We start from the raw sequence: 25,369 nt of genomic DNA on the forward strand, positions 1-25,369 counted from the left end.
GGGGCGGAGCGGGGAGGCCGCCCGCGCTACAGCGCCCCCTGCCGCGCCGACGGCATCACCGCGCCGCCGCCGCCGCGCACCGTCGGGGCCCCCCCCGCCGGCACCGCCCGGCACCGCCACCGGCCCCGCGGCGCGGGGGGCGGTGCGGGGGGGGGCCGGGGGGGGGCGGGATCGGGCCCGGGGGCGCCCCGCGCGGCGCGGGGCGACGGGAGGACCGGGGGGGCGGGGGAAGGGATGAGTGGGGGGCGAGGAACTGGGGGGGCTGGAGGGAACTGGGAAGCGGCTGTGGGGAACTGGGCAGGAGCGGTGGGTACTGGGGGGCACTGGGCGGGCGGGGGGGCGGGGGAAGGGTCGAGCGGGGGCTGAAAAACTGGGGAAACTGGGGAGGAACGGGGGGCAGGGGAAGGGTTGAGCGAGGGGTGAGGAACTGGGGGAAGTAGGGAGGGACTGGGGTGACTGGTGGGGCTCAGGGAACTGGTGAGGGACTTGGGGAAACTAGGGGGACGCTAGGCGGAACTAGGGGAGATGGAGGAAGGTTTGAGGGAACTGGAGGAACTGGGAAAGGACTGGGGGCGACTGGGGAGAGACTCAGGGTGACTGGAGAGGGACTGGGGCAACTAGTGGGGCAGAGGAAGGGTTGAGCAGGGGGTGAGCAACTGGGGAACTGGGGAGGGGCTTGAGGGGAGACTGGGGGAAACTGGAGGGTCTGAGGGAACTGAGGAAGGACTGGGAGCAACTGGGGGGGAGACGGGTCAACTAGAGAGGAACTGGGATGACAAGGGGCAACTGAGGAGGTGCTGGGAGGAACTGGGGCAGCCCCAGGGGTAACTGGGGTGACAGGGAGGACTGGAGAGGGGCTGTGGGTGACTGGGGGGAACTGGGAGGGGCTTGAGGCAGCTGGGGAGACACGGGGGGAACTGGAGAGGCTGGGAGAACTGGGGGGGGCCTGGGAGTAACTGGGCGGATTGGGAAGACACTGGAGGGACTGGGGAGGGGCTGCGCATAACAGGGGGCCGTTCCCGGGGTGATTGGGCTGACAGGCGGAGTGGGGGGGGACTGGGGAAGGACTGGGGTGACTGGTGGGGGTGGTGGGGAAACTGGGGAGGGGGTGGGGTGTAACTGGGAAGGCCCTGAGGGAACTGGGGATGGGGGGTGACTGGGGGTAACGCGGGGCACCGGGGGGTCCCGGGGTCGGCGCTGACTGGGGAGAGTGGGAGAGACTGGAGGGAACTGGTGGGAGGTCGGCGCGGCACGGAGGGGCCAGGGGCGCCGCGGGGAGCGGGGCGAGGCTGGGGGGCACCAGGGGGAGCACCGAGGGGGGCACGGGGGACAGGGCGGAAGGGGGCGGGGGGCGGCCCGCCCCGTCGGGAGCCGCCATGGCCGGGGGCGTGGCGGGGGGCGCCCCCTGGCGGCCCGGTCCGAGCGCGACCCCCGGCACTGCGGCCTCGCGCCCCGCGGGCCCGTGAAATGGCGGCCGGAGGCGGCGGCGCCATGGAAACCGCCCTCCCCGCCCCCCCCCGCGGCCGCGCGCTCCCGGGCTGTCGGGGCTCCGCGGCACGGCCTGGCCCTGTCCCCTCCTGTGCTGCCCCATCCCGTCCTGGGCGTCCCTGTCCCCTCCTGCCCTGGCACGTCCCTCCTGGCCCTGCCCCGGCCCCTCCTGTCCTGGCACTGTCACATCCCTCCTGTCCCCTCCTGGTCCATCCTGTCCTGTCTTCTCCTGCCCCTATTCTGACTCATCCCATCCCACCCCAATCCCCATCCCATCCTCATCCCCATCCCACCCCCATCCCGTTCCCATCCCAATCCCATTCCCATTCCATCCCAGTCACCTTCCATCCTGTTGTGCCCTGTCCGGTTTTGTCACATCCCATCCTGTCCCACCTGATCCATCCCTCCACACCGTGTCCCATCCCATCCATCCTGTCCCCATCCCACCATGTCCCCTCTGGCCCCAGCACAGCCGCGTGCCCATGCCCAGCCCACCAGGCCCCGTGTGCAGCAGCAGCCCCCCAGCACGTAGCCGTGCTCCCACTCCTGATCTCGAGGACCCCCAGCATGGGGTGACAATGCGGGGAAGTCGGTGACACCAAACACAGGGATGGGCCGGAAACCCTTTGGTTTGTGGAAGAAGGGAGGGGACAAGGGGGACCAGGATGAGGCAGTGATGCTGGGGGGAGGCGCATGGGTGCCCACCAGTGCCTGCACTGGGGAGGGGGGGGACAGTGCCCACCTCCACCCAGGGGGGCACCAGCACGATGGCAGATGGGGACCCCCGTCCACCCACCCCCCATGCTGTCCCAGGACCACCCTCGGCCAGGAGTGACACCCATCAAAGGGGACACTGGGAGCAGCTCTGGGATTGGGGTCCACTGCCCAGGGCTTGTGTGTCCCAGTGCAACTGGGGAGACTGGGATTGCGGGGCAGTGACTGGGGTGAGCGAGCGCTTGAGCCCAGCTGTGGAGGGACACCCGCTGTGCCCATGGGGACGTGGACATTTACCCCAGGGGTGGGTTCATCATCATCAGCCGCCAGGGGATCAGGACACAGTCAGTGGTGCTGCGGTTGTGCAAGTGCCATGTGCCCGCGACCAGCGCTGCAGGCCACACGTGTACACACATATATACGCACACAGAATTACATACGTGTGTATTTACGGTATCTCTGCATGCCAGGAGCCGTGCTGCCGCCCTGCACTCCCGCTGGCAGAGCCAGCGCGACGCTGTGTCCCCTGCCTTGAGCCTCCCCCTTCCCTCCTCTTCCTCCCCAGCACCTCCATCCCCACAGCCCCCCAGCATGGGGCAGCCCCATCCCACCTGGTTGCCCCAGAAAACACGGCGCAGGCTTCAGTGCTGATCACTCGCTCTGGCTCCATGGGCACCCTCTGGCCTCACCTTGGTGGCGATGGCGAAGCCAGGGAACCTTTGGGCCGCGAGTGCCACGTCCCTGCGCTGGCTCTGACCCACGGACAGGCCCCACGGGGGCCCTGCCCACCCCCACAACCCATCACAAAGCCAGAACAGCTCCATGGGCCTCACCACAGCTCTAGGGGGGCTCCAGTGGCTGCCCCCGGGAATACCAGGCTACACCATGGGCAGAGCTGGGAGCGGGGACTGTGCCCCTGCACTGGGCTCAGGGAAGGGCCTGGGAGATGCTGGGCAGGGGGCAAAGCCCCTGGAGGGGCCATGGTCTCCCCCCCCCCCAGCACCTTGTGTGGCCCCAACCAGCAGCTCCTTGCAGCAAAAGGGGAGCGGTAGCCAGGGGGCTGCCCCATCCCTGCTCCAGGATGGGAATGGGGGAATAAACAGGAGCTTCCACCAGCTGTGGCCACCACCGTGCAGAGCCAGTCACTGGGGCGGGGGGAAGGTGGAAGAGGGGACATGGGGACAGCTGAGGTCTGGGAGCAACCCAGGATGCTGGTGGCAGGCCAGCCAGACCCACCGTCTGGGCAGGGGGGCCTGGGGCTATGCTGGTGTCCCCTCCGCAAATACCCCAGGAGAGAGGGGACCCCCCAGCACAAGGAGGGGTGAAGGCAGAAGGGGCGCAGCTCAGCGACGCGCTGCCGGGGAAGAGCAGGACCCTCCCAGGACACTGCAGGGCACCCACCGCCCCTGCCAGCCCCAGGGCCACGCAGCTCAGCCCCGGCACCGCACCACGTGCCCCAGGACGCACAAGCCCATGGCGCAGCAAGACAAAAGGGCGCAGTGCCCGGCGTGGCCAGCCTGGCAGGAACAGTTTATTGGCAGCCCCGGTACAAACAGCTTGGGTATGTGCGAGCGAGGAAGCAGCGATGCAAAGGCAGCGCGTCTGGCTCGGCGGCCCCGCTGGTGGGCAGCGGGCACGAGTGAGCCAAGGTCCCTCCAGCTGTGCCAGGATGCCACGCGGCACTGCCGGGCCAGGCCTGCCTGGTGAGAGATGAACCCGCAGCGCCAGCAGCCAGAGCCTCAGCAGAGCACGCCGGGGCTCCTCCGGCTGCTGTCAGTGCCAGAGGGCCAGTCCACAACATCCCAGCTCCAAGGCCTGGGGCAGCGCCACAGCCGCACACGCTGGTGCTTCTCCTGGCTCTGCCTCACAGCAGAGCCTGGCTGTGGCCGGCGACTCCTCAGCCATCGCTGCAGCCCTATTTGTGCGTGGCGCAGGCCAGCTCCCGGAGTAGTGACAGTATCCTCACATAAAACCAAAGTCTGCTTCCAGCCATAGCGGCAGGAGAGAAAAAGCTTAAAAACAAGAACCCCGAATGCCAGACGCCGGCCCCAGCAGCCCCAGATCCGCACCGAGCAGGCTTGTTTGCCGGACCTGCCTCCCCAGATGCTCGGCTTGGCTCATGCGGTTCATCAGCTCTGCAAATTACCTGGAAAAAGCTAATAAATAACAGCCAGGTGCCAGGCAAGGGGGCTCAGGCGTCAGCGCAGGAGAGGGGCGAGCAAGGACGAAACACAGCGGCTGGCGAGGGGAGCGGGGCTGCGATCACTCACCCGACACGGGCTTCAGAATGGAAACACTGTATTGACGGACTTTACAAAAGTTATTACAAAACACGATCACAAACCAGCAGCTGACAATACACTGCGAAAGGGACACCACTTACAGCCACCTCAGGAACAACACCAATTAGCTCCGAGAAGTCAACCAATATTTACACAGACGCTGAAAAACTCCGGTCAGTTATCTCATACATTTAAGTGTTTTAGATCAATTGTGAAATATAGTGCCACAAGCTTCCTTGTAGTATAATAATAATAATAATAATAATAATAATTAGTAATAATAATAATAATATACTACTTCTAGAATAACTAAAACCCAAACAGCTCTTTACAGGGGTTAGGAGAAGTTGCTTTCACTCATCTGACTTACCTGAGTGTGAGACCAAACCCAGTTAAAAAATATAATAAAATCGCCTTCATTGACAGGAGTTTGTGTGACAGACCAGCAGCACTGTTCCCTCGGGCCAGAGGGAAGCTACAGCCTGATTGGTGCCAGTAACATCCTTCAAAAGAACAGAGACGTGTCCTCCCCGGGTGAGGTCCTCGACTGTGCCTCCACACGCTGCCCTTCCCGACTCCTCCTGCTCCAATGTCCTCAGCCCCTTCTCCTGCTCATCCTTTCCTCCTGCATCTACTTTTTCTCACCTTGCTCTTCGCCGCTCTCTCCTCTCTGCTTTTCCGCCTTCGAAAAATCCTGCATCGTGTCCCTGACCACGTCTCTGCCTTGCCTCTCTTCCCTTCATTCCAGCCTTGGCCTCGTAGCATGGGGCTGCCGTTCGAGGTACGGCAATGCAACGGGAGCAGGCGGCCAGCTGCCTGGGAATGGCACCTTCCTTCCCTCCCTCCCTCCCTCATGCTTCCAGCCTTGCGGTGAAACGAGTGGAAAAAAGAAAGCGAAGCTCGTCACTCTTGAATATGCACAAAGATAGGTGGGGAAACACCTGCTAAATACAGACCCCAGCGAATCGCTCGGGATTATTCTCTACAGGCAAAATCCAAACCTGCGTAGGGGACAATGAGTACAAGGCCTACGCCGCTATGGAAGCCCCACGTCACCCCGCGGGGTTGAAGAGGTGCCTAGGCTGTCCAGTCAGAGTTTTAAGAGGAATTCCTTTGATGCTTCAACAAAGCGGGCTTTGTAGCATGACCACATGGAATAGCTGCGATACAAGTTCACCTCCCATCATGCTGCACGTCCACCTGCTAGACCGCTATCGTAACCGCACGCCCTTCTGACCTGGCCTCCCACCACAGCACTACTGCTTAGTTTCTTTTTTCACGCAGAAATGGCTGGTTTGAGTTGTCGACTCCAGGTTGTGCTGCGTATCCTCCATGGGCCGGGGGTTGCGGGAGTGGATTTTCTGGTGGCAATTCAGAGATTCTTTGTAGCGGAAGTGCTTCCCGCAGACGGGACACTGGTAGGGGGTCTCTCCGGTGTGGACCCGCCAGTGCTTGAGCAGGTGGTCCCGCCGGATGAAGCTCTTCCCGCACTCGGTGCACTGGTACGGCCTCTCCCCAGTGTGGATGCGCTGATGGCGGATGGCTTTGGAGAGGTCTCGGAAGTCCTTCCCACAGTAGGTGCACGTCAACGGCCCGTCACCCTTCCCTGTGTGGAGCTTCTGATGCAAGATAAGGCTCACTTCCAGGCTGAAGCTCTCCTTGCATTGGGAGCAGGTGTACGGTCTCTCCACCATGTTGTTCACCTGGTGCCTGACAAAGCCGTACTTGAACCCAGAGCTCTTCTCCCCATCAGGGCGCTTGGACGGCTTGGAGCGGGAGGGCCCTTGGGCTTTCGTAGTGGCTGTTTTGGATTTCTGCCTGAAGCTTTCTCCATGCTCCAGGGAAGTGCAGGCTTCCTCACTGGCATGCGCTTTCTGATGGGTGGCAAAGAGCTCCTTGTCCAGGAAGCTCTCCCCACACTCACAGCAGATGTACGGCCCCTCTACTGCAGCCATGTCCTCAGGAGCGTCCTTCTTGGCCAAGTCTCTCCCGCGGCGAGCAGAGCGCCTCAGCCCGTTGCCTGTTGTGGCTCTCTGCTGCGGGGTCGATCCACTCCGGCTCTTGCTGCTGGGCTTGAGCTCTTCCTCTGGGCTTGAGAAAACCTCCTCCCACTTCCCTGTCAACGAGCTAGGAAGCTCAAGGCTTTCGGAACCTTCCTCATCACACTGCTGTTCATCTGGCAGGGCAGAGACATTCATGTCATTTCTCTGAGATAAGAACTGCCTCGTCATTCAGAGCGCCATTCCCTTGGGGCAGAGGTGGTCTCTGCTTTGCACACTCGGGACAGTACCTGACACTACGGGGTTGCAACTCCCGTCTGGGAGCTACCTAAGCAGTACGGGAATACAAAGAAGGCCAAAGTATTTTGACTTCAAATCATAAATTGTTTAAGTTGGAAAAAACCTTCAAGATTGTGGAGTACAACTGTTAGCCCAGCACTGCCAAGCCCACCACTAAACCATATCCCTGAGCACCGCATCTACAAGTATTTTAAATCCCTCCAGGGATGGCGACTCCACCACCTCCCTGGGCAGCCTGTTCCAGCACTTGGCAACCCTTGTGGGCAAGAGATTTATCCCAGCCCCCAATCTAAACCTCCCCTGGTGCAACTTGAGGCCGCTTCCTCTTGTCCTGTCACTTGTTACCTGGGAGAAGAAACCGACCCCTTCCTCGCTCCAACCCCCTTGTCAGGTGGTTGTAGAGACTGAGAAGGTCTCCCCTGAGCCTCCTTTTCTCCAGGCTAAACACCCTCAGCCGCTCCTTGTAAGTTCTCTAGACCCTTCTCCTTGTTCTCTAGATGCTTCCTCAGCCCCCTGCCCAGCTCTGGACACGCTCCAGCCCCTCAGGGTCTGGCTGGTGCTGAGGGGCCCAAACTGAGCCCAGCATCCGAGGGGCAGCCCCCCCAGTGCCCAGCGCAGGGGGACGGGCACTGCCCCGGCCCTGCTGGCCACGCCGTGTCTGACACCAGCCAGGGCGCTGCTGGCTTCCTTGGCCACACTGCTGGCTCATGTTTAGCCATTGCTGACCAGCCTCCCCAGGCCCTTCCCCAGTGGGCAGCTTTCCAGCCATGCTGCCCCGAGCCTGTAGTGTTGCATGGCGCTGTCATGCCTCAAAAGCCTTGTTGACCCTCAAACATTTGCCATCAGCCCATAGGCCCTGCCTGCCCAGATCCCTCTGTGGAGCCTTCCTACCCTCAAGCAGATCAACACTCCCCCCCAGCTTGGTGTTGTCTGCAAACTTACTGAGGGTGCACTCGATCCCCTCGTCCAGATCACTGATAAAGACTTCCTGGGAAAGCTCACAGTACAATGATGAGACCTCTATATATAGCTAGACAAAGGGAAAAAAGTGGGTTTCTCAGCAGGAGGTGAAGCAGAACAAGTCTTTAAGAACACGTAGTTTAGGATAAAGTTTAAAAAAACTGAAGGAAGGGGAATAAAACCTCTTTTCCCCCTGGCCTTGTACAGTGCCTGGGGCTGAAAGAGCTCCCACAGTATAGACAGTAACCGAGAGCAACCGCCAAGGACCCTGGCAAAGGGAGGATGGAAAGAGCCCAGAGGATCTGGGAATGTGGAAGAGAGGGCTGAAAAAACACAGGTTTCTGCAGAGAATGAGAAGGTAAAGCTCTGCCAAGCATTTGCATGCCCAGAGAAGGCCACTAGGCACTCCCTAGCACAGGCCTCTTCATCTACTTGTCACTCTGCCAGACATCTTAACACACGGCTTGAAAACAGGCCGCTTCGTTTGCATCAGGCTGAAGTTCTGGAAAAGCATCACCCAGGATGGTTGAGTTGCTTCTGAAAACGAGGCTGGGAAGCCTAAAGCACATCCTAGCACGGGTCGCTTCGCAAAGCAGCTCATGTGTCCCCACGCTTCAGAGCGGGGACCTGGAGCAACAGGGCACTGACAAGGACACATCTTTTGTTGCACCACGAGAAGCCTCACATTTGGCTGACAGAGAAAGCTAGGAAAAGCATCACTTTACATACTGGTGGAAAAGACTTTTAAAAACTTTGTTGCTAATGCCATCAAAGCTTGCCTACACTACGCACGGTCCTGCTCATCTCCACTTCAAGGCTGACCAAACACGCTACCTTGCCAAGTGATGTGACACTGTACAGGTGATCTGCATCCCCTAGCCAGTCCACAGCTGCTTTTACAGCCTGCTGCTTGTGTACCACAGCTGCTTCTGCTCATGCACTATCCATCTGCCTCAGCTGCTGTCCAGCTCCCACGCTGGCCCTCGAGGCAAGCCTGACTGAGACCACTGCGAAGGCAGGATCTCGCCCCGGACAATCCCCAGCCAGTGCCAGAAGCCCGAGCCCGCCTCTAGTTCCAGCTCTGCGCAACGCTCGGTGAAGCTCTGCACGTCTAACTCACATGTACTAGGGACCTCCATGCTTTCCTCTTCTTCAGAGCCCTCGTGGCTTTCAGCCAGAGTCTCTTCATATTTACTCCATGAGTTGTCATCCGGACCAGGAAAGGAAAACTCTGTACACAAGAGAAAGAGTGACAGAAGTTTACACTGAGGGCTCCCAGCTGCTTTACAGGGGATTTCAGGAGAGATGGCCGCATCGGGCAAGAGCCAGCTGGGAAAGCAAAGTCACCCCGGTGCCCAAGGCTGGAGCTGGCAAAACTCCACCACAGAGGCAAGTGGACGAGTGCAGGCAGGTGGTGGCAGCCACATGTCTGCTTTCCACCTCCCCACCGAGTCCCAGGGATGTTATGGCTCACCAGTGCTGGGGTCTGTAGGGGTTTCTCCTCCCTCAGAGTCATCTGGATCCTCCACGTTGGGATCCTCTCCTTGCTCAATCCGTGACAGGAGGTCGGGCTTTGAGATGGCAGCATCTGTACATAAAAAGAAAATCAGAATGTTTCCTTTGCCCTCGCAGGAGAGAGACTCTCAGACCTTCGCCCACCAACCTTCCTTCGCTGCTGGGGATGACGGGTAATGGAAAGAGAGGCTTAAGAAGATGCTCTCACACATCTGCACCGCTCACCTTGTCTGGGCCCTGGGAACATGAGCGGACTGCAGGAGCACACTCTGCTCAGGTGAGGAGCACCTCCCAGCCTGCAGCGTGAGGAGGAGAATAAGAAAATGCATCTGTGCTTACCTCCAGGCTTCCTTTCTTCTCCTCTCTGCTAAGGTCCGCGGATCCATTACAATGGGGACTTCAGCTCAGGAACAGCACCAGAGCTGTCAGCCAGCGGCAGCAGGGGAAGTGCCCTCCCCATGCGGTTCCCTCCAGCCAGGACCGCTTCATCCTACTCGTCCGAGTCACAGGCTGCTCGCGGATTTTGGTGGGGGAAAGGGGACAATCACAATCTCTCCTAGGGTGGAGAGCGGAAAACTTCATTTCCAAACAAGCATGAGTCTCTGGGTGTTAATTTCCACTGCTGCTCTGGTGGATCCATTTGCCTTATGCGAGGGTCAAACTCCTAAGCCTCATTACTCAAAGGAAACTTTCAGACGAAGCACAGATACATTTTTCTAAGCTCCAGGCTCAGATCCACAGATCCCCTTCAGCAGGACTGCTACATTCCTGCACCTCTAGAGCAGGATGCAGGACTGTTTTAAAAAACAGGCCAGTATTTACCCTTCACCTTTTTACCTTGCACACAGGGACCACAGAAGACCTCTGTTCAAAAAAATAAAAGAAGAAACAGAGAGAGAAAAAAAGGACAAAAAAGCCTGGATTGGCCAGAGTGGGATGGCAGGGTGGCGAGTGAGCCTGCCTGCCAGCGGCCTCAGCACAGGGAGGGGATGTCTGTCTACCAGGGGTTGTGCCTGTGCTCCCACCCACCACACGCGGACGCCCAGCCAAGGCAAAGTGATTTCTCAGAACACACATAGGTGCTTGTGAAGGCACCATGTCCCCCAGAGGGAATCCCCGCAGCTGGGACTGGAAGGGGTGACCAGAGTGCGTTGGTTTAGCTGTGAACTCGCTGCCCTCAGCTGCTGGAGGGGACAGCAGAAGGCAGAGCTTGCCTTTGCCCCCTGCCTCTCCCCAGCTCTACCCTGGCACTACAGTAGCAGATACCACAACAGCTTGTGCGAGAAGCATTCCCTAAGATGAGGCTGGGGTCAGACAGAGCACCAAGGCTGGCAGCTGACAAACCTCGCTCTCCTCCCTTACGAAAGGCTCTGCAGCTGAAGGACCGATCACCCACAGAAAGGGCTGGAAGGAACCTCAGAGGCAGGGCACCCCTCTGCTGCCCTATGTGGCCAGCAGGCTGATGCACCCAGCGCAGTGGATCTGTGGACCTTTGCGTGACAAAGAAACTTCCCTCTTCCTCACCTCTACTTGGCTTGAGGGTCCTCTGGCTTCCCCTCCTCCTCACAACCCAGGTGCTTGCTTGGCTGCTACCAGCCACAGAGACCGTCAGGGAAACACGGTCACTGCGGTGAGGCTCATGACCTCCATCCACCGCTAAACTGAACCGGTGAGGGCTGAAGGAACTGCCAGGGCTGCTGGTGATGGCCAGCATAACACGTTCCTGGCCCAGCACACCATTCATCCTCCCCGACCTTGCCAGGCACAGCTGTGCTTCCATCCACCAGGCCCCAGGAAAACCTGGTGCATCAGGAGGCTCAGGACAAACCCCAGCCCGTCTTTACCCATCGAGATGACGGCGTCGTAGTTGCCTTTCATGATATGCCTGTAAAGCTCCTTCTGCCACTCGTTCAAGCTCTTCCACTCCTCCTCAGAGAAGTTAAACGAAGCATCGTTGAATGCCACAGGGACCTGCAATTAAAAGCATCATACGCTCAGACGTTTTGCCTCCTGTCACAGAAAGCACCAGGGATGTTTTCTCATTCAAACTCCTCAAGCACTGGGCAGGACAGTCCCAGGTAGCAATGCCCGCTCCTTCCACATACCTCGTTTGGCCCCTGGGCTTGGCTTCACCCCTGTGTGCAAAGAACATGATGGGGTTTTCCCTCATCACTTGCCTGCCCCTCGCCCTCTGCTCAGACTCCTCATGCTGCAGGTGACGCCCTGTGCACAACACAGACTCTTTTCCCCACTTCATTTTTGACATGGTTCTGCCACCAAGTGCCTCCAAACAGGCACTGGGGACGTTACCAAAGCCACCATGCAGTGGGACTGAGCCACGTGGTACTGCATGACTCAAAACACAGCTCCAGCCACACCAAGGAGTTTGCAACCCTGCACAGAGCAGTCAATGTGTTTTGGGAAGCATTGTGTGTCTATAACGAGCAGTGTGTAATTAATACAAAGGAACCCGTGCTGGTGCTTCTTGCCAAGCACCAAAGGAAATACACTGCTGTGGGGAAGCTGGGCCCTGCTCAGCACCACAGCTGCCCTGGAACCAGGCTGTGAGCGCCGAGTGCATGCGGAAAGAGCCCGTTTGGAAAATGGAGCAGAGGACACCGTTACCTTGGGGACCTCTCCCTTCGCCCCCGGGGGCAGCCGCAGGATCCAGAAGTTCCTGTTCTTTAGCAGGTTTTCCATGTTCTCCAGTCTCTTCTGCAGCTGCCCATACTCCTGGATGAGGGTACCCAGCGCAGTCCACTTGCTCTCCAGCTGGTTCCCGAACTCCACCGCCGTCTTCTCACAGCCGATCAACTTGGTTTCTGCCATCCTCATCCTCCCCTCCAGGTTCATCAGCTGGGCAGCCTGGGCATCCACCTTCCTGTCCACGGCCTGGATCTCGGTGACCAGAGTCAGAGAGATCTCGGCGGCCGGCAGCTCGCTCTCCGCGGCGGGGCCCTGCTCGGCGGCGGGCAGGGGCTGCTCCAGAGCCAGCTCCTGCGGCTCCATGTCCCACTCCAGGTCCTGCGGGGACACGCACAGGCCGTGGGCTCCACCGCCCGAGCGAGGCGGTCCCCGGCCCGCCGCCGGCCGGCCGCGGGGCGAACGGGGCTCCGTGGGGGAGGGGACGGGCCCGCACCGCCGCCGAGCGCCCTCGGGCCGGGCCGCCGCCGGGGAACGGGAGACGGGGACAGGCCGGGGGGCGGCGGGCGGGCGGGGAGCGGGGTGGGGCGGCGGCGGCGCTTACCTGAGCGGGGGCCCAGTCGGCCATGGCCGTGCGGGGCGCGGCGGGCGGCGGCGGCGGCGGCGGCGGGGGGAGGGGGGGGGGGGCGGCGGAGCGGAGCGGGCGGCGGCGGCGCGGGCCCGGCGCCTCCTCAGCAGCGGCGGGGCAGAGCGGCCATGCCGAGAACGCAGCGGACGCTGGGAGCGGCGGCGGCGACGTGCGGCGCCGCAGCGACACCTGGCGGCGGGCGGAGCGCGCAGCGCCAACGAGCAGGGAGGCACCGAGCAGGGGCAGCCGCCGCCGCAGCCTCCGGCCCCGCGGTGATTGGGCGGTAGCGCCACCAATCCGCGCCGCGCCCGCTGGCGGCGGCCCAATAGGTGGGCAGAGCGGAGCGGGGGCGGGACGTGCCGGAACGCGCGCTCCCGCCGCCGGTAGCGGGGCCGCGCGGGGCGGGGGCGGCGGGGCTGGGGCGGCGGTGGGCTCGGCCGGGCGGGAGGGGACAGGGCCCGGCCCGGGTACGGCACCGCCACCGCGGCCCGGCGGGGCTCGGCGGCTCCGGTACCGGGGCCCGGCGGGGCTCGGCGGCTCCGGTGCCTCTCACACCCCTCCGCAGGCGCCCCCGCAGGCTCCCCCGCCGGCGACCCGGCCCCCTGCCCGCGCCGCGAGGTCGCTGGCCGCCGGCCGTGCGCCATCATCCCGGTGCGGCTCAGCGCTCAGCCGCCGCCATCCCTCCCGCAGGTGAGGCCTGGCCGGGAGCAGCACCAGGAGCAGCCGCCGCGTCTCCCCGAGGACCAGGCTGGTGCCGGTGCCATGAAGGAGGACCGCGAGCATCCCGTCGCCCTGGGTGAGGCACGCGGGTGCTGCCCGCTACGAGCCCCGGTGCTGCTGGTCACGGCCCGGCTGTTAGCGAGGCCAGTGGCACCGGCCCGGTGGGTGGCGGGAGCAGGTTGCCGTGGGCGGCGCCGGGGTCACCGTGGGACCACACCAACCGGCTGTCCCATCCCCACAGGCGAGCGGTGGCGGGGGGATGCTAGTACAGGCCTGTGGTGACTGGCCGTGGTCACCGGCGGCATCACCAGCTGTCCCTCCTCTTGTCTCTGTGACAGGTTATGCCATCACCAAGCCCGACATCCTGGCCGAGGTGGAGCGAGGTGAGGAGGTGGCAGGGCGCTACGGGGAGCACCGGGGCCCCCGGCCGCCTTCGGCACCCACCGGCCCCTCCCAGGGTGAGCGGGGCACAGGGCCCAGTGGGACCGGGGACAGGGCTCGGGTGATGGGCTGAGCACTGTTGAGCCAGAGGGCTTGATCCGGTGGGATTCCCAGGGCGGGGGGCGCTCCCCAACACCTTCCTGTCTCTGCAGGGGACTGGCTGGGGAAGGAGGTGAAGAGCGAGGAGGGGGTGTCCCCACCACCCACCTCTCCCCCGTCACGCCGTGCCAGCCCCGGTGACTTCCCTGCCCCACTGCGGGAGCGGGGCTGCAGCTACTGCAGCCTCCTCGAGCCGGAGCCGAGTCCCAGTGCCAGTAACGGGGGGTTCCTCTCGCCACCCGCTGCCTTCGAGAGTCGCCGCTGCCGACCCGAGGAGCTGCTGCTCGAGTGCGCCGAGTGCGGACGCGGCTTTGGGCAGAAGCCGGACCTGGTGCGGCACCGGCTGGCACATGGCGGGCAGCGTCCCTACGCCTGCAGCCGCTGCGGGAGACGTTTCGCCGAGCCGGTGGGGCTGGGGGCCACGGGCAGCCCCTGCCGGCCAGCCCCCTGTGCCGGCCGCTCCCCAGGGACGGCAGAGGGGGGCACGGCAGCGCCCCGGAAGGAGCGGAAGGAGCTGTCGTTGACAGAGAAGGTGCGGGTGCTGGAGATGCTGGAGGGCCCCAAGGTGTCACAGAGCGAGCTGGCCAAGCGCTTCGGGGTGTCACAGCCCCAGATCTGCCGCATCATCAAGAACAAGGAGCGGATCCTGAATGAGTGGCACTGCAACGGTGACCCTGAGCGCAAACGCAAGCGGGAGGGGAAGGACACGGCCCTGGAGGCTGCCCTGCTGCGCTGGGTGGAGGGCGCCCGTGCCACCGACCTGCCCATCAGCCGCCCACTCCTCCAGCTCAAGGCCAAACACCTTGCCGAGGCGCTTGGCCGGCCTGACCCGGAGCCCAGCGGTGGCTGGCTGGCTCGCTTCGGGGCACGCCACAACCTCGCCTTCAAGAAGCCACCGGTGGAGAAGGGGGACGCAGAGCAGCCCACGGCTGAGCACTGGGCCGGTGTGGTGCTGCCCAGCCTCCTCCGCAGCTACGCGCCCTCCGAGATCTATGCCTGTGGGGAGACGGGGGTCCTCTTCCCAGTCAGCCCTCCTGGCAAGGGTGAGAGTGCCGGCAACCAGCTGACGCTCCTCCTCTGCGCCAATGCCAACGGCTCGGAGAAGGTCCTGCTGCGGGCAGTGGGGGAGAGCCCCCAGCCACGCTGCCTGCAGGGTGTCAACCTGGCACAGATGCCCTGGAGCTACCGCGCTGGCAGCCTGGCCGGCATGACTGCCCCCCTCTTCTCTGAGTGGCTGCGGGAGTTCAACGAGGGGATGCAGCGGCAGGGGAAGAGTGTCCTCCTCCTCCTCACCAAGCATGAGGCGCACCCTTACCTCCAGCTTTCCAATGTCAGGATGGTCTTCATCCCATCGGCCACCACTATGGCCCAGCCGCTGGACCGCGGCATTGCCGGCGACCTCAAGGGCCACTACAGGCGCCGGTTGCTGCGGTGGCAGCTGGTGGAGCGCAGCATGGGGCAGCCAACCCTCCTGGATGTCCTGCACATGCTGGCACAAGCCTGGGGCGACGTGCACCCAGAGCTCATCGCTGGCTGCTTCCGTGCTGCTGGCTTCAGCCCCGATGCTGGTGCTGAGGCTCTGGCCCTGGCCCCGGCACCCAGCCCACTCAGCCAGGAGCAGCTGGAGCGCCGCGCGCTGCTGCACGAGGAGCTGGAGTGTGATGGGGAACTGGCAGAGGTAGACAGGGATGAGGGGACAGCGGAGGGCGAGGACGCAGGAGAGCTGGCAGTGGTGCAGCCCTGTCCCTCGGAGCAGGAGGTCTGGGGGAGCCTGGCCACACTGCGGCGGTACCTGGAGTGCCAGGCCACCTCGCCGGACCTCTTCCAGGCCTTCTATGAGCTGGAGGACGTGGTGCACATGGTGTCGGCTGGCACCAGGCGAGCCCTCCTTAGGGATGCCCCTCCCAAGCAGTGAGCGGAGTGGCCAGCACATGCCAGGGATGGGGGCTGGTGCTCATCTGGGCTATCACCAGACTGGCCTGGCCGCCGTCTCCTGCAGCAGTGCCAGCTGAGTTGTGCCGTGGGGTTTGCTGTGGGTCTGTGTGGCTCAGGGGCAAAGGGGGTGTCCGGCAGGGAGCACCATGCCTGGCAGCTGTGGAGCCACTGCTCTGGATGTCACCCACTGGTGTGGTGCTGGGGGCTGATGGTGGCAGCCAAAAAACTACTGCCAAAACCTCCTGGGGGTGGCTTCTGCAGCAAGCAGAAGCCGTCTGGTGGAGCTGCCCCCGGGGGGAATTTGCCCTGAGTGGGGTGGCTGTGTTTGCTGGGGGCGGGTCCTGGGGTGATGGTGGGGTGTCCCCATACCAGGGACAGTGGCTCCTTCCCACAGGGGTTTGGGGGGACTGGGTGCCAACAGCTGCTGTCACGACGTGGTGCCCGGAGGTTTGCAACAGGCATTAAAAGGTGGAATTCAGCAAAGCGCACATGGGTGGTGTTTGTAAATATTTTAAAGTCACATCCAGCCCTGCTGTGAGCCGGGCAGAGCCCCCACACTTCCCTGGGGCCACCAGGAGCAGCAGGGACACCCCAGACCTGTCCTTTCCCTCCCTAACCCTGGCCTGGGGATGCAGACACCCTGGCCCGGTGGCACCGCAGCCACCCCTGGGACCCTGCAGCACCCCAACCAGTGCTGTGTGTCCCCTGGGTACCAGGGCCACAGGCAGCAGGGACCGGGGTGACAGCCCCATCATGGCTGTTAATTAGGAGCCCTGGGGTGCATGCCAGGGTGTCCCGTGCGGTGTGGCTGGCACCCATGTGCTCCCTGAGGGTCTCCTGCACAGCCCCCCATGTGTACCCTGGGCTGCACACCCTAACAGGCACCCACCGGTTACCCTGTCCCCGGCATGGTGACTGCTCCTGCCCTGGGGTCCCTGAGGTGGGATGGGACACCAGGAGGACACCCCTGTGTGCACCAGGGGCAGCTGGAGGGCCGTACCCCACAGCGGGGACAGGTGTGTCCCTACAGCACTGTGGCACCCAGGGGTGCTCTGCACCCAGCCCTTACAGCCAGCCCTGCAGAGGGAACCCTGGCCAGAACGCAGCGGAATGGGCCCAGTGGGAGCGGGGGGGGGGGAGGTTTGGGCAGGAGCTGCTTGTTGGACGCACAAGAGGTGCTCACCGGGGTACCCAGGGCGGGGGGCTCATGGGGGCAACCAGGGCAGGGGACCATTGGGACGCGGTGAGTGGTGCGTGCAAGGGTGCCAGTTGGGGTGGAGGGGGCAGGGGTGCAAGGGGCACCCGTTGCATGGGACAGGGTGCACCCCAGGGCCTCGGGGGGTGCTTGGTGAGTTTGCCTGGGGGGGTGCATGGGGTGAGGGTGCACGGGGTGCACAGGGCAAAGGGTGCAAGGAGCACGCACAGAGGTGCAGGAGGTACTGAGCACCTTCAGGGTGCATGGGACAGAGTGCAATGAGCACCCTTAGGGGTGCAGGGGCAGGGTGCACCGGGACATGTCCATCTGGGTGCAGGGGCTGCCAGGGGCCCTCCAGGGTGCAGGGGACACCCGGATGCCTGCCAGAGGGAAGGTGGCACCTAGGGGTGCACAGAACAGCACCCGTTGGCATGCATGAGCACAGGATGCAAAGCGGGGGGGCACCGGGATGCTGGGAAGTACAACAAGCACCCCTGGGTGTGCAGCGATAGGGCACGGGATGCAGCGGGACGTGTCCATCGGGTATGCAATCCCGGAGGCTCACGCAGCAGCCCGGCGGGGGTGCCTGCGAGGGTGCCCACGGAGGTGCCCGGTCCCGGGGTTGCACGGGGCTCTGCCGGAGGTGCGGGGAAGGTGCGTGCCGCGGGTGGGGGCAACGGGCTGCACGGGAGGGGGCACCCGAGACCGGCTGCACGGGGGAATCCCCACGGGGATGCGCGATCGTGGGGGTGGGTGCGCGCAGCACCTGGGCGGGAGGGGCTGCAGGGCCGGGGCGCGCAGGGCAGTGCCCAGGGGGATGCGCAGCCACGGAGGTGCCCGCGTGTCCCCGCGGCGCGGCGCGGCGGGGCGGGGGGTGCCCGGTGCCCGGCGCCGCCCCCGCGGAGCCCGGGGCGCGGCGGTGCCGCCAGGGGGCGACCAAGGGCGGGCGCGCAGGGCCCGCGCCGCGCCGCGCCGCGCCGCTCGGAGGCGGAGGAAATGAAGGCGAGTTCCGCCGAGGCGGGAGCCATTACCCGCCGCCGCCGCCGGAGCTGAGCCCCCCTCCGCGTCCGGCCCCTCCGCCGCCAGCCCCCGCTCCCCCCCCCCCCCCCCTTCGCACGCCCGTCCCGGCACAGGTAGGCGCCGCCGCCCTGCCCTGGGGGGTGTTGGGGGCGGGGGGAGGGAAGGGCTGCGGCCGGGGCCGGTGCTTGCCCCCGGCCCCCCCCCCCGGCAGGCCCCGGCCCCGGCCCCTTTGTCCCCGGTGCCCGGCGGAAGCGCGAACAAAAGCCGCCTGCCGCAGGCCCCGGCCCGGCCCCGGGGGTGCAGCCGGGAACCGGTCGCCCCCCCCCGCCCCGGGGCTCCCCCGCCTCGGAGGGGGCAGAAGCCGCTGCGGCGGGGGGCAACCGGCTGGGGCGCTGAGGCGTCCGGCCGGGGCGCTGAGGGGGCCGCCGGCGGGGCTCGGCAGGGCCCGGGGGTGCTGAAGGCTTTGCCATGGGGCTGAGGGGCTGAGGGGGTCGGCGGGGCCGCGGCCTGTGCCGTGGGCGAGGGCCTTGGCGGGGCCATGACGGGGCCCTGAGGGGGTTTCGCTGCGGGCCCGGGACTTGCAGCATCTTTGCCAGGGTCTTGATGCACCCGGCGGCAGCTGGAGGTGTTCGCCCAGTCCCCGGTCTTTGCCGTGGCCCCACAGCCCACGCTGGGAGCTGGAGACATTTGCCATGGCCAAGGGCTTTGCTAAGGGCCCAAGGCCCTCGTGAGAGTTGGAGTTGGTCACCATGGCCAAGGCTTTCACCGTGGTTTTGAAGCGCTCGCCACAGCTGTGATCTTTGCCATGGCACTAAGAGCCCTAACTGAAGCTTGAGGTGTTCACCGTGGCCAAGGCCTTCTGTAATGTCTTTGCCGTGGCCTTGAGGGGCTTGCAATGGCCAAGGGCTTCTCCGTGACCCCAGGGTCCTCACTAAAAATCTGAGGTGCTCGCTGGGGTCTTGAGGTTCTCACTGTGGCCAAGACACTTGCTAAAGTCTGCATCTTGGCCAAGGTCTTCAGCATGGCCTTGAGATGCTCACCATGGCCAAGGCCTTTGCTGTGGCGCCTAGACCTGTCCGATGGCCAAGGTCTGTGCCATGGCCCTGAGGCCCATGCTGGGAACCTGAAGTACTCACTGTGGCCAAGGCCTCCACCATGCCCCTGAGGCTTCATGCGGTGGCTCTAGTGCTTTTACCATGTCGGTAGTCCACACCATGGTGCTGAGGTGCTTGCCATCACTGAGGTCCTGCTGTGGGCCTAAGGTGCTGGCCATAGCCCAAGCCCTCATTGTGGTGCTTGCTGTAGCCCAGAAGCGATGGCCATGGCTCTGAAGTTGTTGCCGTGGCTCCTGTCGTGGTCCTGGGGTGCTTGCCAAGGCCTTGTCGTGGAGGCACTTGCTGTGCAACCAGAGGCAGTCCCCATCACTGTCAACATGGCCATGAAGCCCTCACTGCAGCCTTGAGGCGCTCCCCATCGCCCTCAGCCTGGCCCCGAGGTGCTCCTCAGCACCCTCTGTGTGGCCCTGAGACACCGGCCACAGCCCCAGGTCACATGCCATGGTGGAGGCACTCACCATGGCCCTGTGGTGTGTGCCGTGGCCCTCACTGTGGCCTCTGTCGTGGTCCCAATGTGCGCACCATGACCCTGACCCTCTCCGTGGCCCTGGTGGTAGCTGGCTGGGGGCCCCTGGGTGCCTGTGGTTGGAGAGGACCAGGGGCCCTTGCCATCACCCCGTGCTGCCGCCACCCACCGCTGCCCTTTCCTTTTCTCCCCTCCCAGGTGCTCTCGAGCTGGGGCGAGGGGATGAGGTGCCCCCGTGCCGCGTGGTGTGCCGAAGCGGCTCTTTAGATCCTCCCCGGCCCAAGCCTCCCCTGCCATGGATGCCTCGGGGGCTCTTGCTTCGGCTCCCTCCTCTGCGGCTCCCTCGGGCTCCCGCAGCCCCATGTTCCCCCCAGGAGCTGACAGAGAGGAGTGGGGACCGAGGTTCAATTGTGCCCCTTCCACCTCTGCCGCAGCCTCGCAGGCGATGCCAGCATCTGGCCGGAAGAGGAAGGCCAACTTCTCCAATGACGAGACTGAGACGTTGGTCTGGAATGTGGTCCGGCATTTCAGCGCCCTGTATGGGTCTGAAGCCCTGCGGGCTCACCCCGTGCGGCGGAAGCAGCTCTGGACCCAAATCCAAAGCCGCGTCAACTTCCTGGGCTACACCGAACGCTCCATCGACGACCTCAAGCACAAGTGGCGTGACCTGCGGCTGGACGTCAAGAAGAAGATCACTTCCAAGAAGCACCTGCCCATGAACCGTGCCGGTGGGCCGCTCCACAAGCCACGCCTGACACCCCTGGAGAAGATGGTGGCTTCCACCTTCTTACAGGCCAGCCACGACTCAGAGCCTGAAATCATCTTGGACCCAGGTCAGTTGTGGTGGTTCTCTGGGGAGAAAAGAGTTGGAGTAGTGGAGTCCCATGCTGTGCCCTACCTGCGCTCTCTGAGTGATGTCCAGCCTCGTAACATCACCAGGCCGTGGTCCTCCCGAGCTCCAGGGTCTGTCGAGTGTTTGTGTTCTGTGCTAGCCAGCGCGGCATGGATCGTGGAAGGAAGCTTTCGGGTTTCGTGTCGTATGTGGTTTGTGCCGGGATTACAGCATCCAGCAGGGCTGTGGTCCCATTGTGTCTGGGTAGCTAACCACCAGGGTTGGAAACAGCATGCATTGGAATTAAAAATCCACTGTGGAAATAACCTGGGGTCAACAGGAACACCTCAGACTTTGTCGGATCAGGTCTTCTCTGGTTTTGTTTTTCCTCTTTAATTTGATACAGTGCCTGGCCTTGCTGGATACTGTCTAAAGGCAGCTGTTAAAAGATGGGATGGGATTTTACTTCCCCTGTTCTTTTCAGGGTTGGCATCCCCCCATGGGTAGCTGAGGCCAGAGGGAGCGGGAGCAGGAGCAGGAGCAGCTGCTTCGGAGCAAAGTCACAGCAACCTCCTGCAGCGTCTCACAGCTTGGTGCTGTGTGTGGCCAGGGGTGCCAGAGGGTCCCTGGGTGGGCTATGCCTTCTTGATGGGGCTGTGCCTTTGACTCCTCTGTTGCTTGCACAGCAAACCTGTGTCTTGGCCTACCGCTGAGCACGGAGCCCTCTCGCTGGTCCTGCTCTTGGCTAATGCCTTTAGTTCAAATGCCCGAGAGTTGCTTGAGGGGAGAGGATGTTGGTGGAAGACCCAACATTGGTCTTGCGGTAGCACTGAGCTGGGCCCACAGGTACACCCCAGCTGGGCTTTGTTGCTGCCCAGGAGGCATGTACCCACCCTGGCCTTTCATTTGCGCAAAAGGAATATGTCTGACTTCTTTGCGTTCCTAGGGGATGCCAGGGTTAGTTGTTCCTGCTTCTTCCCCTGGTCTTTGATTTCAGCGTGGCCTGTCAGGTTTCACTGGAGATGGGTGGGCGGCATGGGTGTCTCTGAACCAGACACCCGCCTTGCTGCAGAGCAGAAGATCTCTGGGCTGAAGGAAGAAGTCCTGTGGGACGTTACGGGATGTTGACCCTCACAGGGCTGGGCAAGTTCAGGATGGTCCTGGGGGAGATGAGGGTGAGCGGTTGGGCCTCCCAGGAGGAGCATCTGTGCCTTGGTGCAATCATGTCCTCTGCAGGTTCCCGTGGGACCCTTCTCCTTGGGAGCCCTATCTGCCCTTCTGCGGGGACATGTGAACTGCCAGTGCCGTCATCGCAGTGGCTGAGGCTGGATTCTCTCTGTCCCACAGATCTGTTCTTCCCCGGTGCGACCAAGCAGTCCTTCATGCACCTGCAGCCTGGCGTCAGCCACCCCAGCATCTACATCGACACCAACGGGCAGCCCTCATCCCTGCCAGATGTGGAGGGCTCTGCTGTGCCCCGGCTGGCAGTGCAGAGCCCCGACCCCTCCATCATCTGCGAGTACAGCCGAGGAGAAGGGCAGAGCAGTTCGGGTGAGGCTGTGGGACAGGCTGCGGCAGGGCTTCAGGCAGTGGAGGGAGGGCGCGGGGTCTGGCTGGAGACCCCCTGGGAGCGTGGCAGATGGTAAAAGGTTGTGGTGGTGGTTTGCACCATGAACCTGGTCCTGGTGTGGCAGAGTGCTTCTGGTGGGGCTGGATGCCGCTCTCGGCATGGCACTGGGGGTGGCGCTGCGGGGGACACCCCGACAGGAGACACTTCCCTGTGCCTGCCCAGTCTGTGTGATTATCTCCTGGCCTGTGAGTCCCGAAGGGCTGCGGATGCATAACGGGAACCTGGAGCACAGTTCCGTAACCACTGAGGGTTGTTCAGTGGCAGGAGAAGGCGGCAGATCCCAGGGAAGGCAAAGGCCATGGCCATCCCTGTGTTAGTGGGGACCTGGGGAGCTCGTTGTGGTGGGACAGGGGGTGTGCGAGGCAGGCAGGGGCGAGGGCTGCACGGCTGGGGCACGTTGGCCTGCTGTGTCCATCAGGGACGTGCATGACGGGGGCAGTCCATGTGTTGGGGAGGGGCAGGGGGACAGAGCGGTGGCTGGGGCTCACCTGAGGGCTTCTCTTCTGTTCCAGCCGAGTCGGGACCAGAGCTGCGGACTCCAGACGTGTCAGCCATTTCCCCGTCCCTGCGAAACGAGTCCCTCGTCTCCTACGCCTCCATGTCAGAGGAGGAGGAACGGGAAGGCCGGGAGGTGGAGAGGGGCCACGGCGGGGCCGTAGGGATGCAGCCCGGGCCTGAAGCCCCCATGACTGCGGAGGAAGACATGAAACTGTCCCGCCAGGCCATGCTGATCCGCAGGTGCAGCTCCCAGGGCTCCGTCACCTCCCTGCCTGAGGACCCTCTCAACCCTGTGGACGCTCACTCGGACTGGGGCCACGAAGGGGTGTCCGACCTTCCCCCCCTGGGCCGCGGGCTCGACTCCTCGCACCCCGAGGAGCAGGCGGGGGGCCCCGGCCCGGATATGGGCGCTTTGCCTAGGGTACTGATGGGGCCCACCTGGGAGAAGCCAACTGCAGAGGAGGAGCCCCCGGCCCGCTCCCCGCTGCACGGCGCCCTGACCGAGGAGTCGCTGCCCTCCTCCGCCTCTCCCCCAGGGGACGCCCCAGCTGCCCCTGGCCCGCCCCGCGGCCTGGGCTGCTCCCGCCTGCGGGAGGACCGCCAGGAGAGCTGGAGGACTAACATCCATCACCTGCTCGACCTGGAGGAGCAGTGGGACCAGCTGTACCATCAGGAGCTGGCCATGTGGCAGGAGGAGCGGGCCACCCAGCGTGAGGAGAGGGCCCGCGACCGCGAGCTCCAGTTCCGCCTGCTGGGCGTCCTGACGGACATCCGCGACGAGCTGCGCTACCTGCGTCAGGAGAGGGCCAGCGCCCGGCAGAGCCAGGCGCCACCGGCCGAGCCCCGGCCAGACCCCAGCCCGCTCCTTGAGCAGCCCAAAGCCGAGCCCGGCTTCCCCGAGCCGCAGGCCGGAAGCGCCAGCTGGGGAGAGACCGCCGTGCCCAGCCGAAGCCCCTTCGGCAACCGGGGCCGGGGCCGGCGTCGGGGCCGGCCGCGCGGCTCTGCCTCCAGACACAGACGGCTCTTCCTCACCAACAGCTAGGGACGGGCAGGGACGCTGTCCCACGAAGGACATGGTGTGCCTGCGGCCCTCCCGGCGCCTGCACGCAGGGCTCCGGCCACACCGTGCGTGCCTGGCCACGGACAGAGGGGTGTGCACGTGGGGGAGCGGCGTGCGGGGGTGTGCGTGGGAGCCGCCTGGGTTGTGGGAGGCATGCACAAGCATGCGGCCGCCGGCAAGGTTGGCACCTGCCCCCCGGCACGGCCAGGCCCCCACGAGCACGGGGAAGGTACAAAGGGGCACGAGTGGCTGGCGCTGGGAGCGCGCTGGGCACATGCCTGGGGAGGGAGGTGGCGATACACACGTGTGTAAGTCGTGCAGGTGCCCAGGAGGCCTGCCTGCACCCGTGGCCGCGCCTCTGCTGCTGTGGGCAGCCTGGGGCAGGGCCCACGAGCGTGGCTGGCCGGGTGCGTGTGAGAAAGCGGGGCGCTGGCACACAGTGAGGAGGCGTGTGCGTGCGTGGTGTCAGTGGGGCCGTGTGACAGCGCTAGTGAGTAGGATTACTACCTTCGGGGGGTGGGGAGTTAGGAACACTTAGTCGCTGATGTGCGAACATTTTATGCAAATCATTTAATGACCTAATTTGCATATAACCATAAACTTCTGTTTAAAAAAAATCCCCAAAAAACAGAAAAGACGTCTCTGTGTGTGAACTCAGTGCTGCAGCGGTTTGGTGAGGAGGGTCCTGGGCGAGCAGGACCTGCTGTCCCTCAGGAACCTTCCCATGCCACCTGCTCTTGGCCAGGAGCTGTGCGGAGCCGCAGGGATGGCGAGCTGCCCATATCGGGCACCTGAGGATTAATCCTACCCTTGCCAAGGCAGCCCATTGCCGGGCCGGGGGGGCTGTGTGCTCCCCCCATCCTCCTCCCGGGTTCACCCCACAGACAGGCAGCTGCCTGCTTCCCCAGATGAGGGGCCATGTGAACAGCTGCTGCCTGTGGGGAGACCCCTACTCCCCTGCTCTGCCTCCCCACAGCACGTGTTGTGTCCCCTGTCCCCTCCCAGCTCCCCACGTAGCCTCATGGAAGTTCCGGTCTCCTTTGCTACTCGGGTCCCTGCTTACTTGTGCCACCGCTGCTCTGCTGCTGTGTCATGCTGCTAATTCATCGCCTGCTCGCGGTTCCTCCCTGCTCAAATCCCCGGTGCTGCCGGCATGCTGCCATGCTGGCCTGGCCTGCTTCTGGGCTGCCCTGAGCTGGCCAGGGGGAGCGTGCCAGCAGCCCCCTGCTACACAGCCTGCATGGGCTGGCTGCTGGCATATGGGGCAAAATGACCCCAGGCTTGGTGACACCCAGTTCACCCTGCTCCTTTGGGGGAGCCCCAGATCAGGGCTGGGGGGAATAGGACCTGCAGCCTCGGGCTGGCTGTCCAGACTCAGAACCGAGGCCTCGGCTGCCTGTGTGGCTCTGGGGTGGGGTGACAGCATGCACAGCTTGGTGGCAGTGTGCAGGGTCCCCAGGAGTGTGTAGGGTCCCGACACCGTGCAAGACCCCCTTGGGCAGCCTGCAGTGTCACCAGGGAGTGTGCAAGGTCCCAAGCAGCGCGCAGTCCCCAGGAATGCACAGGGTCCCCAGGAGTGTGCAGGGTCCTCAAGTAGCGTGCAGGGTCCCCAGGACTGTGCAGGGCCCCCGGGACTGTGCAGGGTCCCCAGGAGTGTATGGGGTCCCCAAGCAGCGTGCAGGGTCCCTGACATCATGCAAGACCCCCTTGGGGCAGGCAGCATGCAGGGTCCCCAGGGAGTGTGCAAGGTCCCAGGCTGTGTGCGGGGTCCCTAGGGAATATGCAGTGTCCCCAGGGAATGTGCATGATTCCTAGGGAACGTGCAGGG

At 63.8% G+C, this 25,369-nt stretch overlaps 3 protein-coding genes across 8 annotated transcripts in view; 2 read left to right on the forward strand and 1 right to left on the reverse strand.

Moving 5' to 3' along the window:
- Positions 1-25,369, reverse strand: part of LOC101916737 (uncharacterized) — a 40,349-nt gene that overhangs the window by 8,586 nt on the left and 6,394 nt on the right. The window contains exons 8-18 of the mRNA XM_055803937.1: positions 23,149-23,271; positions 19,514-20,028; positions 14,551-15,691; positions 14,161-14,405; positions 13,086-13,227; positions 11,885-12,283; positions 11,104-11,230; positions 9,219-9,332; positions 8,865-8,975; positions 5,742-6,660; positions 5,130-5,253 (exon numbers count right to left, since the gene is read on the reverse strand). Of these exons, the coding sequence (XP_055659912.1) occupies positions 5,130-5,253; positions 5,742-6,660; positions 8,865-8,975; positions 9,219-9,332; positions 11,104-11,230; positions 11,885-12,283; positions 13,086-13,227; positions 14,161-14,405; positions 14,551-15,691; positions 19,514-20,028; positions 23,149-23,271 (3,960 nt within the window). The remainder of the gene's footprint in view (positions 1-5,129; positions 5,254-5,741; positions 6,661-8,864; positions 8,976-9,218; positions 9,333-11,103; positions 11,231-11,884; positions 12,284-13,085; positions 13,228-14,160; positions 14,406-14,550; positions 15,692-19,513; positions 20,029-23,148; positions 23,272-25,369) is intronic.
- LOC114012289 (tigger transposable element-derived protein 3-like) lies at positions 12,901-16,205 on the forward strand. 4 transcript variants are annotated; one of them, XM_055806389.1, is made up of 3 exons: positions 12,901-13,326; positions 13,589-13,708; positions 13,844-16,205. In XM_055806389.1, the coding sequence occupies exons 1-3, from the start codon at positions 13,293-13,295 to the stop codon at positions 15,703-15,705; spliced, it is 2,016 nt and encodes a 671-aa protein (XP_055662364.1). In that variant the 5' UTR covers positions 12,901-13,292; the 3' UTR covers positions 15,706-16,205. The 4 variants fall into 4 exon arrangements, with proteins under 4 accessions (XP_055662364.1, XP_055662367.1, XP_055662363.1 ...); XM_055806392.1 differs by having other exon boundaries at positions 13,589-13,633; XM_055806388.1 differs by lacking the exon at positions 12,901-13,326 and having other exon boundaries at positions 13,333-13,708.
- LOC129784599 (uncharacterized) lies at positions 17,874-24,185 on the forward strand. 3 transcript variants are annotated; one of them, XM_055806401.1, is made up of 4 exons: positions 17,874-18,053; positions 19,720-20,354; positions 21,701-21,904; positions 22,496-24,185. In XM_055806401.1, the coding sequence occupies exons 2-4, from the start codon at positions 19,817-19,819 to the stop codon at positions 23,521-23,523; spliced, it is 1,770 nt and encodes a 589-aa protein (XP_055662376.1). In that variant the 5' UTR covers positions 17,874-18,053; positions 19,720-19,816; the 3' UTR covers positions 23,524-24,185. The 3 variants fall into 3 exon arrangements, with proteins under 3 accessions (XP_055662376.1, XP_055662378.1, XP_055662377.1); XM_055806403.1 differs by having other exon boundaries at positions 19,956-20,354; XM_055806402.1 differs by lacking the exon at positions 17,874-18,053 and having other exon boundaries at positions 18,460-20,354.

The sequence above is a fragment of the Falco peregrinus genome, chromosome 5, assembly GCF_023634155.1.
Source record: "Falco peregrinus isolate bFalPer1 chromosome 5, bFalPer1.pri, whole genome shotgun sequence".
NCBI lineage: Eukaryota > Metazoa > Chordata > Aves > Falconiformes > Falconidae > Falco > Falco peregrinus.